Below are 17,809 nucleotides of genomic sequence, written 5' to 3' on the forward strand. Positions count from 1 at the left end.
AAGGATTGGACTACATCAAATATCTACCTAATATCATTATGTCTTCGAATTACTAAGTGTTCTCTCTGAGGTAATGGGTTAACAATGCTGACCCAGCTTACTCTAAGCAAAATTAAAATTCTACCAGCGCTAGAACATGTCACTAGGATAGTTTTGTGACAAGTGACATTCATTACATCTTCTCTAGTTTTTCTTTTAACTCCATACACAAGAGAAATAGATATGAATTGTCAGAAAACTTGCCCTAGTATACTAAAATCTTTTTTAAGTTATTGATTCAAGAGAAAGAGTGGAGAGAGAGAGAAAGAAGAGAGACATTGATTGGTTGTTCCGCTTATTGTTCTTTGCATATGCTCTGACTGGGGATCGAATTTATAACCTTGGCTTACCTGGATGATGCTCTAACCACAGAGCACCGGGCCTGGGGTGGCCTGGTACATTTTATCTATATGAATAAAATTTAATTTAGGAGTTTTATCTGTAAACTGGGAATAAAACCATCCATTCAGTGGGTCTCTAAGAATAGGAAATGAGATAATACATGCACTTCGTAAATCATGAAGTGCTATTAAAAATTATTATTAGTCTCTGAAATTTTTAATGAATGCCAATGCTAAAAAAATTAACTATCACTGATGTTTCAAAGTAGAAAACACCTAGATTATAAAAATATAGTGGCCCTGCTAGGGTAACTCAGTTGGCTATAGCATCGTCTTGATACACCAAAGTTGTGGGTTCAATCCCCAGACAGGGCACTTACAAGAATCAACCAATGAATGCGTCAATAAAAGGACTTCTCTCTCTCCTTTCCTTTTTTTCTCCCTAAAATGAATAAAATATTAAAATTTTTTTTTAATTTAGTGGCCAAATTTTGCTAGCACCCTGGAAAAAACAACATTTTTCTTTATCCCAAAACAAAGTTACTAAATAGTCAAATAAAAGAACTCATTCAAAATACCTAAAGTTGTTAGTCCATGTAATCAATCAGAGGGGAAAAAATGGATGTCATTATATATTAAACAGTATGACCTCTGCTTTGTGATGTAGGTTAGCTTAATTCCAGGATGGCAGTCACTGGTCAGCTGTGTGAAGTGTCAGCAGGAGGAGTCAACATTTTGCCAGAACCAGCCCACTGGATCTCACAGAGTAAGACTCAGTTTGCTCTTATGCTACTGTTCTTTAAAACCAATTAATTAGCTTTAAAAGTATGAGCAGTTTCTACTTACTCATCCTCTGATAAAAAGGACATTTTAGATAAGTAGAACTTAATGCAAATGGAGAAAACTATAACATCGCAGCAGTGTTTCTGCTAAAGCTACTTTCACAATGTTATGGAAAAGCCACATTTATGACGTCCCTCCCTGTAAGCAGAAGTCAGTGTGTGGCAGATGTTTTACCCTGAGGCCAGATTCTAATGCCACTGACAGCAACTGGTCGGGGTCCAATACATGAAATCAATAGAAAAATGGTAAGGGGTGTTTATCTATAGTCCTTTTGCAGATGAACCTGAGATTTGAAGAGTCTGCTTCCTAGGTGTGGCATTTGCTAGGGCTAAGGTTGGCCCTCAGTGGAGAGCTCCCTAAATAGAAGAGGAAACCAAATCCAATAGCTGGTGTTTCCCAAAGCATCGAGTAGCTATCACTCCCCAACTTTAATAACATTAAATTGCAAGCAAAAAATTACTCCCTTTCTAAATTTCTTTCAATTCTTCTGATAACATCACACCAGCACATGGATTTCAACAAAGAACAGGCCTAGGGCTCCGAGCTGGCACTAGCAAGAGCATCAAAGAATTTAATCATCTTTTCACTGTGTTTAGTTTTGTAACTACCATCTATCTAGGACAAGCAAAATTAATTTTCTGGTTGATTGTAGTAAGGTTTTCTTCATAAAAGATTTATTTAAATAGAACTGATTTGATTTAAAGAAAACTATTAAGTGGAATTAAGTAGGCAAATCATAAAGATGGAACCCAATAGATTAAAATTGAGAGAAGGTGGCAGAGGCACCTGTGACTTCGAAAGTCTTGCTTTGGGACTCAGGGCTAAGTCAAAAGGTGAGTCAGTGGGTCAGCCTGACTAATATGAGACAAAACACTTCAATGGCTGACATTTGAGCTGGGTTTCAATTAATTACAGAGATTCTAATTTTGGCACCTGTCCAAGCTAAATTAACACTACTCACTTATTTCACCCAGATAAACATCACCCCATGTCTGCATAAGACAGGTTGAGAGAGACGGTGGTGTTCTTCATAAGCAAACTCAAAGAGAAGCAGCGGTTGGAGCTTATCAGAATCGCCTGGGAAACGCTTTCACCCCCCCCCCCCCCCCCCGAGGAGCCCACAGTTGGTCCTACCTCTTCAGATCCAGAGTAAATGTATGTAAATAGGACCACACATTTTGTGCTATTCATAGCCAATTTAGGCCCAACACATTGATCATAACTGATTAGCTGAGATTCCCAATTTAGGTGTTTCCGGCCCTAGGAATTTCACCATCTCAGTCCTTCTCCATACTAAAAGTTTTAGAGACAACGTGCCATTTCCAGCATATAATACAAACAGTTAAAAATCAGTTTAAGAAAACAGGGCCTCTTGTCATGCCATCCTTGCTAGACTCAACAAATCTGAGTGTGGACCAAAAAGGCAGCTTAGATATAGCAAAAAGTATGTGACCTCTTACTACTCTGGATAATAAGCTGCTCACCAATTCAGAGCATTACCATCAACATCAATTGGTTTACAAGTCTCGCTGAATGGTAGCTGTCTTCCCTGTGCTGGCAGCAGCGGTTTTAAAGTTACTGCCTGTTGGATTTTGAAGCAGCTGCTTCATTTGTTCAAAAAGTCACAGGTAAGTATCACAGAAGACTGCCCACACATTTTCATCAGAAGATAAGAAAGCAGAATCCCTCCCTTAGCAGGTATGGGTTTTCCTAATATGTAAAAATGGACTGCCGTGGCCACTGGAAAAGATTCTGAATTTGAAAACTTTTTTCTGGTATTAATTTTGGGAAGCAAACAAGTAAGGATGAAGTTACAACGAAAAAAGAATGGGTTTCCAAATTACTTTTTCCTGCTACAACCCCTGTCCCCAAAGACAAAGGGCCACTGGCAGCCTTGGAAATAGTTCCTGGTTTGGGGAGTTTGCCCACCTCTCCTTCCCTCCAGGGGAGGAGGTGTCACTCCCAAGCCACTCCAGGGGCACCACATGGTGCCTCCCTCCACTCCTGCAGTTGTCCCCAAACCCTCACACCTATCCATCTACAAACCTCCTGCTTATTCCATCAGCCTTTTCCTTGGCTGCTGTCTCAAATATGGAATTCCTTCCACATAGTATCCCAGCTGGATTCTGCACTTGGTCATCATCTTGCTGCCAAGGATTCTTCTCTCTCCTACAATTTTAATATTTTCCTTGCCACTAGAGGGACCAAAGTGCCCTACCCATGGCTTTATCAATCACATCTCCTGAGTAGCCACAGAAGGCATTTGAGTGTGTGAATCTCGAATTCACACCTGCTCATTTACACATTTCCAGTTAACACCATTCCTTTGTCATTCAAAGGTATCTTATTAGAAGACACTGTGTGTACTAGGTACAGTTAGAGAAAAAGGATAGAAATATGACTTTAAGACCCTTCCTTTTCCCGTCACATTGATGTTCTAAGAGAGACAGAGGGAAATAAAGAAAATCACCTCCATAAAATGTGCTGTAACAACTGTATGAAGTGTTTCTGGAAGATGGGACCAAAAAAGTTTCCTTTCTGCCTAAGGGAAACTTCTGGAAGAGGCTACATACACCTTTAAGTGGGCCTTGATCTAAACTGCAGTTTTCACACTCCCCCCTTTCCCTCCTCACTCCCAATCCAATCTGCCCCTTCATCCTGGAGGACCAATAAACTGTATCACCAGCACTAAAAAACCCGGAACAAGTCTCCCCTAGCACAACAAGGCCAGAGGTGTCTGATGGGCACTGAGACTGTCCTTGCCTTTGCACAGAGATCTTGCACATATGGGTACATCAGCTCTAGCCAAAGGCCAACCAGGGGGCACCAAATATGGCTGTTCAGTACACAAACCGTGCAGCTCTAAGTGGCAGGTCTATCTATACCCATCATGATACTTCCCATTTTAGGGGATTATAGGTGATTTTTAAAAAGTACTTTCTACATTTTCCACAATGGACAGGTATTATATGTTTAAAATTTGAGGGGGAAATTGCACGTGGGAAAAAGAATCCATGCTACTCTTCAGAATAGCCTACTGTAAGGCTCTTTTCTCTAAGAAGCCTTCTGTGAGTTACTCAACAAGAAGCAATCTGTGCTCTTCCTATTCTTAACACCATGGACAGTTTCATGACTTCAGACACACGCCTTCCTGTATCCACATACAGTTGTACCTTTATTTCTTTCTGACCTGTTATGTGTCAGGCATTGTATAAGGAGTTTTACACATGTTGTTTCATTTAATCCTCACAGGGAACCTATGAGGTTGCTATTATCATACCCACATTATGACAAGGAAGCCAAGGTTGGAAGACTTGTTCAAAGCAAAGAACTAGCCTATGGTTCTTCTAAGTTTAAAAGCAGTCTACTGGATTTTAATTTAAATCCAGGCTTCATAATCCTAACTCCAAAATACTTGCCAACTAACTAATTGCTTCTCCAATACTAGCCTCTGAGATCCTTAAGCAGGAAGACAACATCTTATTCATCTTTGTACTCACTCTCTGTGCCCACCCCAGGGCCTCATCCAGAAACAGAAACTCAAAGAACCTTCTAACGATTACATAAAATATTTATTCCTTGGGGGGAAAAAGGCGGGGATGTTGATTGTGACGGTATGACTCTTTAAATAACTACTGTCCTAAAAGCAAGCTCTGAGGTTCTAGCATTAAAATGCATCTCAAAGCTCTGCTGTCTCCCCAGCTCTACTGCCCACCCAAGCCTTAGACTATTACCATCTCCTGCTTGTGAGTATTCTCCCTGCTTCCACTCTTCTCCCAGACAAACCATCCAACATCCCACAAGCTGCTTCTTACTCTGGCAGAGCAGCTGTGCGCGATCAGGGTCCCTGCTTGTAAGGCCAGGCTTCTCGAGGCTCTCCTTCCTTCCACTAACCATCCTGCAGCCACATTGGCCTTCTTCAGGCTGTGCACTGGCTCTTCTCTCTGTATTGAATGCTCTTATTCCAGCGGTCACAGGGTGGCTCCCTCATCACTTAGGGCTCAGGTCACCAGGGGCCACCTCCTCAGAGGCTTTGCTTAAACACTATCAAAGGAAGACCCCCATCTGTGGTGGTCTCAGTCTGGAGCTTGCATTTGTGGGAGTGAGGAAAATGAGGAAAAACCTGCAGTTATTTTTAAATGTTTCTCGTTAGTTTTGCCTATCTCTCCAGCAGGTGGGTATTCAAATACTTCTGAGTTTTTAGTGAACCAAACTGAGCTTTATGATCAGAATTTTATTTTAAACATGTTAGGTGGCATTCTGGCAATGCAAAAGAACCTTATTTGGATCCTTTCATGACTAACACCCAGATAACAGGCTTGGAGATTGAAGCCCAGGGATGGCGCAGGCGGTGCATGAAACCTCATGTGACAATGCATCCTTCTAAGTATTTATGCCATTTTGATAGGGAAGATGTCATAGTTTCAACTCATTCACAAATTAGAACATAACAGTAAGTTAAACTTAGAACTACTGAACTTGGAAGTTTCAAATTTACATTTCCTTAAAAAACAAACAAAAAAAAACAAAAAGCCATGTCTCCATAAGGGAGTAAATTTTAATTTTACCAACCACTAAATTCCCAACTTCAGGATCTAGAAGGAAACAAACTTTTCACTATACTGATGCAATATTTCAAAAGAGATTTTATAAAATACATTTTCTTGTATAATTTCAATAAAAATCAGAAAATGCACATCACTTTCAATAAAATTCAGAAAATACTCAACATCTGTCAGGCATTAACCCATTCAATGAATTAAAAAGCCTACCTCCTGACAGGGGGAGGGATTATATTTCACCTGGGCTATGGCTGGCCTTCAGTTTTTAATCCTGCTTTACCTTTTACCCTCTAATAATGATTTTTAAATGATTAAGCACTTACCATAATGTGATTGAAATGCCTGCGGTTTGACAACCTGATTGCAGTCGTTACACACCACCAAGTAGAAATCATCGTGGGCTGGACAGAGACCAAATATTGGCATGTCTGCAACAAAGACAGAGAGCATCACTCCTCTGACCAATATGAAACTATTAGGGGTGGCAATACTTTCTCAAGGAGCTGCCTTAAGATAAAGTGCACCAGGACAAATGTTACTCCAGTTTAAAAGTAACTGATGTGACACACCAGGATTATTAAGAAAGAAATCAAATCAGGCTTACAGAAACACTGTTACAAAGCGTTAAAATAAAAATGCACTCTCAAACATCAGTATCTGGTAAAAGGGACATATCTATTGAATTGCAAATAATAAATACATTTGTACAATAAAGAACTTTAGATGAACTCTACTCAGGGTTATTGGAAAGAATTTGCAACCATATAAAATGCTTAACTTCACGAAGCTGAACCACCTAGTGGTTTTATTTAACTCTGCCTTCTATTCTGGCCACTGCTCTCTGAGTTCTATGAATAGTTAAGAAAGGAAGCAGAGGTTTCACTGAAGAGCAAAACTGCTGGTTTCATCAGTATGCAATACCAAAGTAAAATCTGTATATACTTTTCTCGTGTCACAACAACCTCTAGTCCTTTTGCTTACATACTGATGCCATTAGACAAATAGAACATCAGTACAAACACAGCATTTCATACAATAACCTCAGTTCAGTTACTAGAACAAAATAAGAAACCAGTTGGACTTTTTTTACCGTAAGAAGTTTAAACTTAAGACAAATGTAAAATTCAATTATCCTCCTATACATGAACTGAAAGTAACTTACAATACTGATAATATATAGGGGTTGGCAAAAGTAGGTTTGCAATTGTTTATATTGAAAATAATACAATTAATTAAAAGTAATAGAATAAACTTTCACTTCTCACAACTGTAAACCTACTTTTGCCAACCCCTGTATGGTTAACTGACCATGAACAATTAACAGCAATCTAGGGAACAGGGCTAACAATTCAGATCCAGAATCTAAATCTTTTAAATATTTTAAAATTGATGATTTTAGACAAGTATTTTACACTATATGTACTATTTATAATATCTGCAATGAGTGGATAATCATTACATTTCAATTAGACCAAGTTTAAAGAGGGTAAAAGATCTAAAAAGCTGATCAGCATCTGCTTTCTTTCTCATAAGATTTAATTTAACACTTTCTCCAGTTTGGGTGATCTTGGTGGTGTTAAAGGAGTAAATGTCCTAAAGAGATGTAAAGTGATGATAATCTCTAACATAAAATTACTAATCTAATATCAGCACATGTGAAATTTTCTTACACACCTTCTATCACCCTCAACTGCAGAGATTGCTGGCTCTGAATCTGAAAAATACCAGGAACCAATATGATCTGCGATGCAGCAGCAGCACCGAGCAGCTTCTATGTGCTGCCATCTCATCCTGTCCTCACAGCTGCAGACGTAGACACCACTGTAAGCCCACTCTGAAGAGGAGGAACCTGGTTCACAGAGAGGTGCAGTACTCTGTTAAGTCCAGAGCTGGGATTCGATTCTGACACTGCAATGGCTTGGTTTTGGTCCCTTGAAGAGCAGAGGAATATGGTTTCTAGAAATTCCTTCCAGATTCCAACTCCAATAGTTTGAAATGTCAGGGCTGAACACCTTGATGTATAAACTGATTAGATAACATAAATCTAATAGACTGCTGACTTCTTTGACTAAGCTTAATAATTTAGTGAAAAATAAGAGCCAAACAATGTGCTATTTTCCATGAAAGATGCCCACATTGAATCAAAACTAGAACATGTAGGTGAAGAGGAAAGATTATATCCATGCAATGATCAACATGTAATAGTCATTTTCCATAGCTATAGTTTCTTGACATGACATTTCATTTTAAAAAATAAAAATTCAAAGTGATTTAGCTTAAGTTCTATATACCCCTGTAACTAAATGCCTCCGATATAGGATAAATAAAAAGAAAAATATAAATTACAGAAATGGTACGACATTCATAATTTATAGCTAAAAAATATGAAATGTCTATAAATATCAAATCATCAATTTCATTAGCTATTAACTCAATTAGTTTTATCAAATAGTAGTTAAAACAGCATTAAATTATGAGATCTCAGTTTAGATTTAGGCCTCTGTGATGTGCTAGTTTTCGTGGCTCCCCACAACACTCAATGTCAAACAATGCTGATTAAAATATATCTCTTTGCCAAATACCAGATACTTCTGGGGGGCAGGCCCCCCCTTTATATAATAAGGAAATTTTAAAAAAATGGGTACCAATCCTTTCCAATCATAGAAATTCAATTGGCCACAATGATGACTCTGTAGAAAATTATTCATTTTTGCTTTGACTCCATTGATACTTATGTTAGACTCAAAAACACTAATAAAATGAAAAGGGTGGGGGTTATTCTGTAAGGGACCAGGAATCTATACTTCTGTAAAAAATTCAATTTCTTCAATAAGATCATTTGCAATTGATGACAGCAATGATAATAACCATAATGGCAATGAGACAGGCTGGAAAACCAGGACAAGAATAGGAAAACTGAGACAGTTAGCTAAACAGCAGTTTACAGCCATCTATTGTAGTAAATCCTATCTTCCCTAAACCAAAGTCACTTAAGAGCGAAAGGTTTGCACTTCTCCTCAACCAGAGAGAGGGTAAATAGCTTAAATCATCCTACTTAGGGAGACAGATAGCAAAAATCCAATTAAGTACCACTTGCCAACCACACCCAAAGAGAGATGAAGTTAAGAGAATAAATCTCATTCTGGTACATCTGCATAAGCTGATGAATAGTCTACTGAGATCCTTCCCTAAGACCTCCCCTAAACACCTAGCCTTTAAAACCCCTCCAAAGGAAAGTCCCAGCCCATGCTCTCCCTCCCAGAAGCAGGCCCACATCTTTCCTCCCTCCTCCCACTAGACATGTGTCTTAAACTCTAGGGACCGCGAGAGGCTTGCAAAAATGGGCAGCAGCAGCAGTTCATCCTGGGCCAAACCCTGAACCTGCCTCCCTAGGTCCGCCCCCTTCTTCCTCAGACGTTTTGTGAGCCAAAGCTACACAGCCCAGGCTTATTTCCCCACTGGTCCCTCTCCTGTTATCCTAGGTTCCTCTTTGTTTCACTGTCCCCAGCTTTAATAAGTGACTTCTAAATTCACTGGACTCGTGTTGTGAAATTTTCCCTGCACAAAGTCAAAAACCTTCACACTACTGGCCAGCCCTAGGCAGACCTGCTCAGGGCTTGGTCCCCTTTCCGGTAACAGTGAATCAGTGGCATTTACTGCGAGACTACTTTGCCAGGCCCAGGGCTAAGCACTTTTTATGTGTTTTGTTCTATAATATAATCCTCATTTTACTGATGAACACGTGAACTTGTCTAATATCACCCAGCAAGAAAGTACAAGCAAGATGCAAACTCAGGTTTGCACTACCTGCCAGCTCAGTTCTTAGTCTCTGGCTAGCACATCTCCCTAAAAGGCATGCATGTGTGCACACATGCACACACACACAACCCCTGGGGAAAGAAACATGGTGTGCTTCTATCTCATCCATGCTACCCTATGAAATCAAGCTCCAGTTACGAAAATCTAAAGCAACTTTAATTTTAGCTTTCTAAATTCTTCACTTTCAGATATCCATATTTGGAAGTAAGCTAGAAGACACAAAGTGATTTAAATAAAATGTTGTCTTCATGGAAAAAAAACACACCAAAAATGAGTTCTATACCCTTTTGCTGCACTAGGACATTCCAGAGGTCCTAGCAACAGAAACAGAGTGTGGAATGTTGTGACAACCAGAAACATGAAATAATTTTTGTGAGACACAGTACCTTTGTTTCTGAATATTTTACATTTAAAAAAATATTTTTTTAAAGAATTTACTGTTTGATTTTTAGAGACAGAAAGGAAGGAGGAAGGAGAAAGAGAAAGAGAGTAAAACCTCAATTTGTGATTTTTAGAGACAGAAAGGAAGGAGGGAGGAGAAAGAGAAAGAGAGAGTAAAACATCAATTTGTTGTTCTACTTACTTATGCACTCATTGATTGCTGCTTGTATGTGCCCTGACTGGGGATCAAACCTGCAACCTCAAAGCATAGAGATGACACTCCAACCAACGGAGCTACTCAGCCAGTGCTGTTTTTGAATATTTTTAAAACATAAATTCCAATCAGCCTACCTACAAATTAACATATGAACCTTGTTCAAAACCAAGAAAGAAAAATCTTGATTTATTACTAAAAAGAGTTGATAAAAACAAGTTCTAACTCAGTAATAAAACTTATAAATACACTTTAAATATAGAACTTAAACCATCATATGCTACAAAAATAATGAAAAATTTTAAAATTGTACTTGACCCTATGGACTCTGAGCTAATTTTATTTTTTTATTTTTTTAATTTATTTTTTGGTTTTTTTTGTTTTTAATTGAAATTTTTTACTTTATTTGCTGAAATATTTTATTTTTTATTTTATTTTTTTATTTTATTTTTTTAAATAAATTTTTATTGTTCATATTATTACAAATGTTCCTTTCCCCCCCCCCTTCTCACCCCACCCTCTGCCCTTTCCCCACCCCCCATTGTCCTCATCCATAGGTGCACAGTTTATGTTCAGTCTCTTCCCACATCCCCTCTTCCCTTTTCCCCAAGAATAAACAGTTCACTACCCTTCCATACCTCTGATTCTATTATATTCAACAGTTAATATTGTTCCTCAGATTTTTTTTTTTTTTTTTTAGTTTCCTTGGTTTTTAGATTCACTTGTTGATAGTTACGTATTTGTTGTTCATAATTTTTATCTTTATTTACTTTCTCTTCTGAAAGAACCCCTTCAGCAATTCATATAATTCTGGTTTGGTGGTGATGAACTCCTTTAGCTTTTTTTTATTAGTGAAGCTCTTTATCTGACCTTCGAATCTGAGTGATAGCTCTGCTGGATAGATTATCTTTGGCTGTAGGTTCTTGCTATTCATCACCTTGAATATTTCTTGCCATTCCCATCTGGCCTGCATGGTTTCTGTTGAGAAATCAGCTGACAATCGTATAGGTGCTCCTTTATAGGTAACTACCTTCTTTGCTCTTGCTTCTTTTAATATTCTCTGTCTTTTGCTCTTGGAATCTTAATTATGATTTGTCTTGGTGTGGTCCTCTTTGGATTCCTTTTGTTTGGAGTTCTGTGCGCTTCCTGGACTTGTAAGTCTAATTCTTTCACCAGGTGGGGAAAGTTTTCTGTCACTATTTCTTTCAGTATGTTTTCGATATCTTGCTCTCTCTCATCTTCTGGGACCCCCATAATTCTGATGTTGGTTCGCTTGAAGTTGTCCCAGAGGTTTCTTACATTATCTTCAACTTTCTGGATTCTCTGGCCTTCTTGCGTCTGCGGAGGAGTGTCTTCTGGCTCTTTATGTTCCAAATCTTTGACTTGATTCTTGCGATCTTCCATTCTGTTTTTAGGACTCCATAAAATATTTTTTATTTCAGACAATGTATTCTTTATTTCTTGTTGATCCCTTATTATTTCTAGTTGATCCCTTTTCATATCCTCATAGGTCTTGTTTATTTTATCGGCCTTTTCTAGGAGATTCTTGAACAACCTTATAAGTGTGGTTTTGAACTCTATATCCAGTAGCTTTTTGTCCTCCATTTCTTTCTTTTGTGATCTATTTGGTTTAGGCATTTTCGCAGGCAGCTTTCCTGATGGGGCGGGGTTTCAGGGTGGAGCCTACAGCCTTGGCTTCCGTCAGCCCCGCCCTATGCGACTCCTGAGACTCAGGGTCCTTCAGTACTTGTTGCGAGTGCCTCTGAGAAAGGTGCCCTTGATTTTCGCCTGCTGCCAAACTGTCTATGCTCTCCCCCAATGAGTCCGGTATTGGGGTTCAGTTCAGTTGGTAGTGGGATTGGAGGTGGCGTTCAGAGCAGTCTGGAGCCCCTGACTCCTTCCCGTCAGGGCAATCCCGCGGCACAGCCGGCCGGCCCTTTTCTGCGCGCGCCTTCCGGACCTCCTTTCGCCGCCTCCCCGGAGTCCCGCCTTACAGCCCGGCTCCCTATGGATGAGCCTGGGTCCCCGGGGTCTGGCCTAGAATTGGGGTTCAAAGCAGTTGGAGCTGGGCCCAGCACAGTTGGAGCTTTTCTCTCCTTCCCGCTTGGGACCGCCAGCCAGGCACTCGGCCTCCCTCCTCTCCGGCTCTGTCCTCTCCTCGCGCGTTGCGTGTCTCCGTACCTTGGGCTTTTACAGCTCCTCCGCGCTTCCTTCTGGTTTTCTCCTTGCTTCTTCTTGTAGAATTTCCAGTCAGTCGACTTTCCTGTAGTTCTGGGTAATGTCCATTTTATATTTTAGTTGTATTTTGTTGAAATTGTTGTGTGCGGCTGCGGCTAGTTGCCTACCCGAGCAGCCATCTTGGATTCTCCTCTGAGCTAATTTTAAAGAAAAGATTTTATTGTGTGTAAGCTCTAAATCTTTCTTAGGATTCAGGTAACCCCTAAAGTCCAAGTAGTGAGTGGCTTAGCACCCATATGGAGGCCATCATGTACAGTGCAGACCCCAGGCCAGCAAAGCAGGAATAACAGGTCCTCACATGGACACGTGAGCACCTGTTTGCAGAACCTCCACAATCACATGCAGAATGAGGCCCTCTTCCTGATATTAGACCCTGAACAGTAGTGAACACATTCAGTTATTTTGTAGCTGCTATCCCTATGCTGAGGGCTGTGGCCATCAACAAAACTGAGGGTTGTAGTAAAGCACTCACTCTGCAGCACCCTGAATGGTCTCTCTTCTCCCATACTCCCAAACTTCTACATGCCAATGACTCCCACATTTCTGTCTCTATCCCAGACAGCTTCCACGCTCTGCCTAGACTCACATATCCAAGTGCCTACTGAACAGTGCCATCTGGATGTCTTCTCTACATCTCAAATGGAGCAAGCATGTCCAAGAGAAATTCGATTTCCATCCTGCCCTGTTCCCCACCCTCCAAACGCTTCCCCCTTTGGGTAAATGACACTATCCATCCCCTCAACTGTTTAACCTACTAGAAAAAGCCCGATGTCATGTATGACTCCTCTTTTCCTCATCACATCCAGGTTACTAGCAGGTGTGGTCAGCTCTACTACAACACCTCTGTCACTTCTGCACATTATCTGGGCCACCAACGGACAGCCTGTCACCAGCACCTTTCCAACGGACTATGGAAGAAGTCTCCCAGGTTCTACTTACTTATGCACACATCTTATGCACATATTCTCTCCACACATCTGCGGAGTGATTCTGTGAAGTCCTCCAACAAATCATGTCACTACCATTAAAATTTCTCCGGTGGCTTCACTGTCCTCTTGGAATAAAATCACAGCCCTTCTAATCCCCCCCTCCTCCGTTCTCTCTTCCCCTGCTCCTCTTTCTCCTTAGCTCACTCACTCTGCTCCAGGCACACTGACCTCTCCATTCTTAGGCCCAGAAAGCTCTTTTGCAGCCAGGCTCTGCCTTGCTCTTCACAAGATGCCTGGTACATTCTCACACATCAGGTCTCCAGCTCAGCTGTCATCTCTTCAAAGGGCTGACCTTTTCCCCTCCCAATTAGCTACTGTCCACCACAGGTATTTTAAGCAGAGCAGCTAACAGTATGGGCCACTCCCTATTACTCTGAATACATTGTGACCTTGGGCAAGTTTATAACCTCTTTGAAATTTTCAGTCTCTTCATTTATCAAATGGTAATTGACCCAGCACTTCACAGGACAGAGAGTAAGATAATTAACTCATACAATGTCACAGACGCACCCCCACTGTACTGCTCAGGAAACTACAGCACACAGACAATGAGCTCCAGCTCACAAACTACTAACATTCAAACCCCTACCTATTGGCTCACAAGCCCAGATAATTCCCGAATCTGTCTCCTCCCTGCTACTCCCACTGCCAATGTCCTGAGCTTAAGGCCTGGTGGCTTCCACATACACTCCATACCTGGGACAGATCTCACAGGACCAGAGTTTCTTCCATCTTCAGTCTCCTCCACTCTGTTGTCAAAGCACTGACCTACAAAGCAGTAATGCCATTCTTCTCCTTGAGGATCTTTGCTGGCTCTGAAGTGGGGCTTGGACCTCTAACCCACCACTCTGCAAGCAAGGCACTCTGGCTCCTCCTATCTCTTCAGTCTGAGCTCCAGTTTCAAGACAGTCTTGGCCTTCTTTCCACAATCTCTCCCACTGGCCAGACAGTTCTGTAGTATAAAGCTTTTCCTTCTTGCTGGAATTTCTACAACTCAACAGAACCAGCTCCCAGGCCTCTCTCTACTGTGCCCTTACTCATATATTCACACCTCCATTAGAGTCCTTCACTCACCGAATTATGATTTATCAATGGTAACTGGTAAGCGGACACCTCTGAAGCCCTGACAGCAGACTCCTTGCCTTACTTAGCACAGATCCTGAAAACTGATCTCTCAGTGTGTTTACAAAATAATAATGACTGGTGTCTGGCAGCTTCCAAGTGCTCTTAGAATAAAAACTAAGATTTTTTTTTTTTTTAAGTAATGTTTTACTTGATTTCTAGAGAGGAAGAGAGAGAAAAAGAGAGAGACAGAGAGAGAGAGATCAATAAGTTGCCTCCTGAACGTCCCTTATTGAGGATCAAGCCCGCAACCTGGGCACATGCCCTGACTGGAATGGAACCGGTGACCTCTCAGTGCACAGGATGACACTCAACCAATGGAGCCATACCAAGTAGGGCAAAAATACACGAAGATTCTTGACCTAGCCCACAAGGCCTTGGACAGCTGGAACCTGCCTCTCCCTCCACCCGTTCTCCACTTCTGGCCCTTCTGGCCACTGTTTTGGTCCTGGAGCACAACATGGTCCTGTCCTAGCACCTAGCGCTTGCTGTTCCCTCTGCCTGGAACTCACTTCCTCCAAATAGTACCTGGCTTATTACTTTACTTCATTCAGTATCAGCCTAAATGTCACTTGCCTGGAGACCTGGCTCTGTCACATACTCTCAGAGCACTGACCTAACCTGTCACATGGCAACATCTCCTGTTTGTAAGTATCCATCTAGCTGGGTGAGCCTTAGTATCCTCCCACTAGACTAAGTTCCACTGTTGTCTTATTTTCTGCTCTAGTGACAGTGCCTAACAATGCCTAACTGGACAGATACAAAGCAGCAATGTTAAATATTATTTAATCAATAATAACTGAAGTATTCAATTAAGTCCCTGTGGTGTCATCATCAGTCAAGGTTAAAATTGTGCTTTTATGTCATTTAATGACATACAGTCAGTCTTTCACTAAAATTGGGTATGCCACTCAGTGAGAAAAAAGTTCAGTGATGAGAATGTTTCCCCAAACACATGATCCTAATCTAGGAGGTAATTTCTGGTAAAATTTTCTTTCAAGCTCTGATTTTCAAATACCTGATTTTGCACACTGGCAAATTCTCTTTTGCTAGTGTGAGCAGTGTAGTAATTATGGGCAATTCTGAAGTCAGACTACTTGCATTCAAATCCCTATCCTTCCTCTTATTACCTATGTGAACATGATTAAATTACTTGTGTGTTGGAGTGATGGTCAATTTGCATATCACCTCTTTATTAGATAGGATGCTATTGAAGTACTTGAGTACCTGCTGTACACCAAATAGCAACTATTTTACAATGTGAGTTTAACTCTCAAGTAGTGCCGTTCTTCTATTGCAGACTCCACACTCTTCCCTTAAGCAATGAAAGGCAGGGAGCACAGAGGAGGGTTACTGGAGCTCTCCGTACAGAGGGTCAGGCCCATGCCTCAGAGTTAAAGCTCTACCCTGCAAGCCGGGAGAAGCCAACATTCTAATCAAGGAAGCCATCTGATACAACAGGTCATTCTGGCAAGAGTGTGGATCCACTTAGGTAACAGGGGAGGGGTGATCCCCAAGTGCCGATGCAAAGGTCAGAATGAGACAGAAGACATGCTCAGGAAACCTTGGATGGGGGTAAGGCAGAGTGAGGAAGCCAAAGATGGGGCTTCCTTCCTCATTGCTGCTAATGTAAACACAAGGATGGTGGGAGACACAGATGAAGAACTTAGTTTGCTAAGACAGAGCCTAACGGCACAGCCTGTGGAGCCAGACTGGCTGTGTTCAAATCCCTGCCACTTATCAGCCTTTACCTCACTTTCCTCTTCTACAAATGGGTCAAGTAATAGTACCTCCCTCACAGGTCACTGGGAGGACTAAGAATATATGTGAAGGGCTTGGGACAGTGGAAATTACTTTGTAACTGTGAGCCATTTTTTATCATCTTTTCCATCACTGTCCCTCTGGTCTTAGATGTAAACAGTGGCCATGCTCCCCTCCACTTACCCCAATACCCACCCTCTCTCCCGCAACCAGTGACGTTTTTAAATCATAAATGTCACCTGGCATGATTAATCCCCGTAGTGGTTCTCCATGTAGTCAGAAGAAGTCCCTGCCTGGCCTCTACAACCTTAAGTCACAGCTCTCTGCATACTTTCCACTCCAGAATTCTAATCTTGACAATTATACCAGCATGCCAATCACTTTCCCACCCCGGGGCCTTTGCTAATTCTGTTGCCTCTTTACAGAATGCTTTACCTGGCTGGCTCCAGGTCTCAGCTTATTGTCCATCAGAAAGACCTTCCCTGACAACCCAATTTATAGCAGGACCCTCTCACTTCAGACAATACTCTAACTCAGTTATTTATTACTTGTGTTTTGGCTATCTCCCTCTCTGAGGGCAAGTTCCGGTCTGCAGAATAGCATAGTGCCTGGCACACAGTAGGTTCTCAAGAAAATAATTTCAAAAAGGCCTCTAGATCAAACTGAGGTCAAATACCAATGCCATCACTTACTAGGAGTGTGACCTTGGGCAAGTTCCTCTGCATCTCTAAGCCCCACCAGTGTCTGAAACACTTCTAAGTAGTCACCTGATAGACCTGGAAGGCTGGTCTGCATGAAATTGGGCTTTATTCAAAAAATAAATTGGGTAACTTTCAATTCTGGGTAATCAAAAGTAATATCTTTGATATAAAAAGTGTTAAGTTCCTGTTAATGAGCTTTAGCATCTCAACTACGAAAGAATAAAGTAGAATTTTATTGCCACCCTTCACACACACTTCAACCAAGTTCATATCCTCTGCTCCAATAATTAAAGGGAAGTGGATTTTCCTTTGTAAGATGTTAAATGATTAAACAAACCAGGGACAAAAAAAGTCAATCAACAACCTTCTATTGCTGTCACTTTTTGTCCTAAAACTGACTGAGCCAAGCACCTGGGATACAACAGAGGAGGTCAAGTTAGGGAACCATGTTAGGGAAGGCAGGGAGGGCTACAAAGATGACCAACATGGCAATATATGTAACAGGCTGTCTCATGATGTATACTCAAAATACTGTCACATGGTGACCTTTCACATCAGAAACCAAGTCCTAAATCTCAAAGTGCCTGCCAAGATCTTTACTGGATCTTATCTTCACTACTATTCAGCTATGCTTGGAGACTATGGTAAAATGTGGACTATAAGAGTTTACCACTTCATTGGTATTCTAAAACAAACAAAATACTTAACTTCTAGATATCGTGTTTCTGCATTAAAAAAATGGTGAAAACAATGGTATTTATCTTGGTAGATTGTTGGATTGAATGACAAAATTCATATA

General features: G+C 41.0%; 1 protein-coding gene across 10 annotated transcripts in view; it reads right to left on the reverse strand.

Moving 5' to 3' along the window:
- The window catches only part of ATXN7 (ataxin 7), a 115,224-nt gene that overhangs the window by 43,516 nt on the left and 53,899 nt on the right, over positions 1–17,809 (reverse strand). For 9 of the 10 annotated variants that reach the window (XM_045578970.1, XM_036430638.2, XM_036430634.2 and 6 more), the window contains one exon: positions 6,109–6,213. The exons of the other annotated variant lie outside the window; for it this stretch is intronic. In XM_045578970.1, coding sequence (XP_045434926.1) covers positions 6,109–6,213 — 105 coding nt within the window. The remainder of the gene's footprint in view (positions 1–6,108; positions 6,214–17,809) is intronic. 10 annotated transcript variants of the gene reach the window in all.

Source organism: Pipistrellus kuhlii, unplaced genomic scaffold (assembly GCF_014108245.1).
Source record: "Pipistrellus kuhlii isolate mPipKuh1 unplaced genomic scaffold, mPipKuh1.p scaffold_m20_p_11, whole genome shotgun sequence".
NCBI classification, from domain to species: domain Eukaryota; kingdom Metazoa; phylum Chordata; class Mammalia; order Chiroptera; family Vespertilionidae; genus Pipistrellus; species Pipistrellus kuhlii.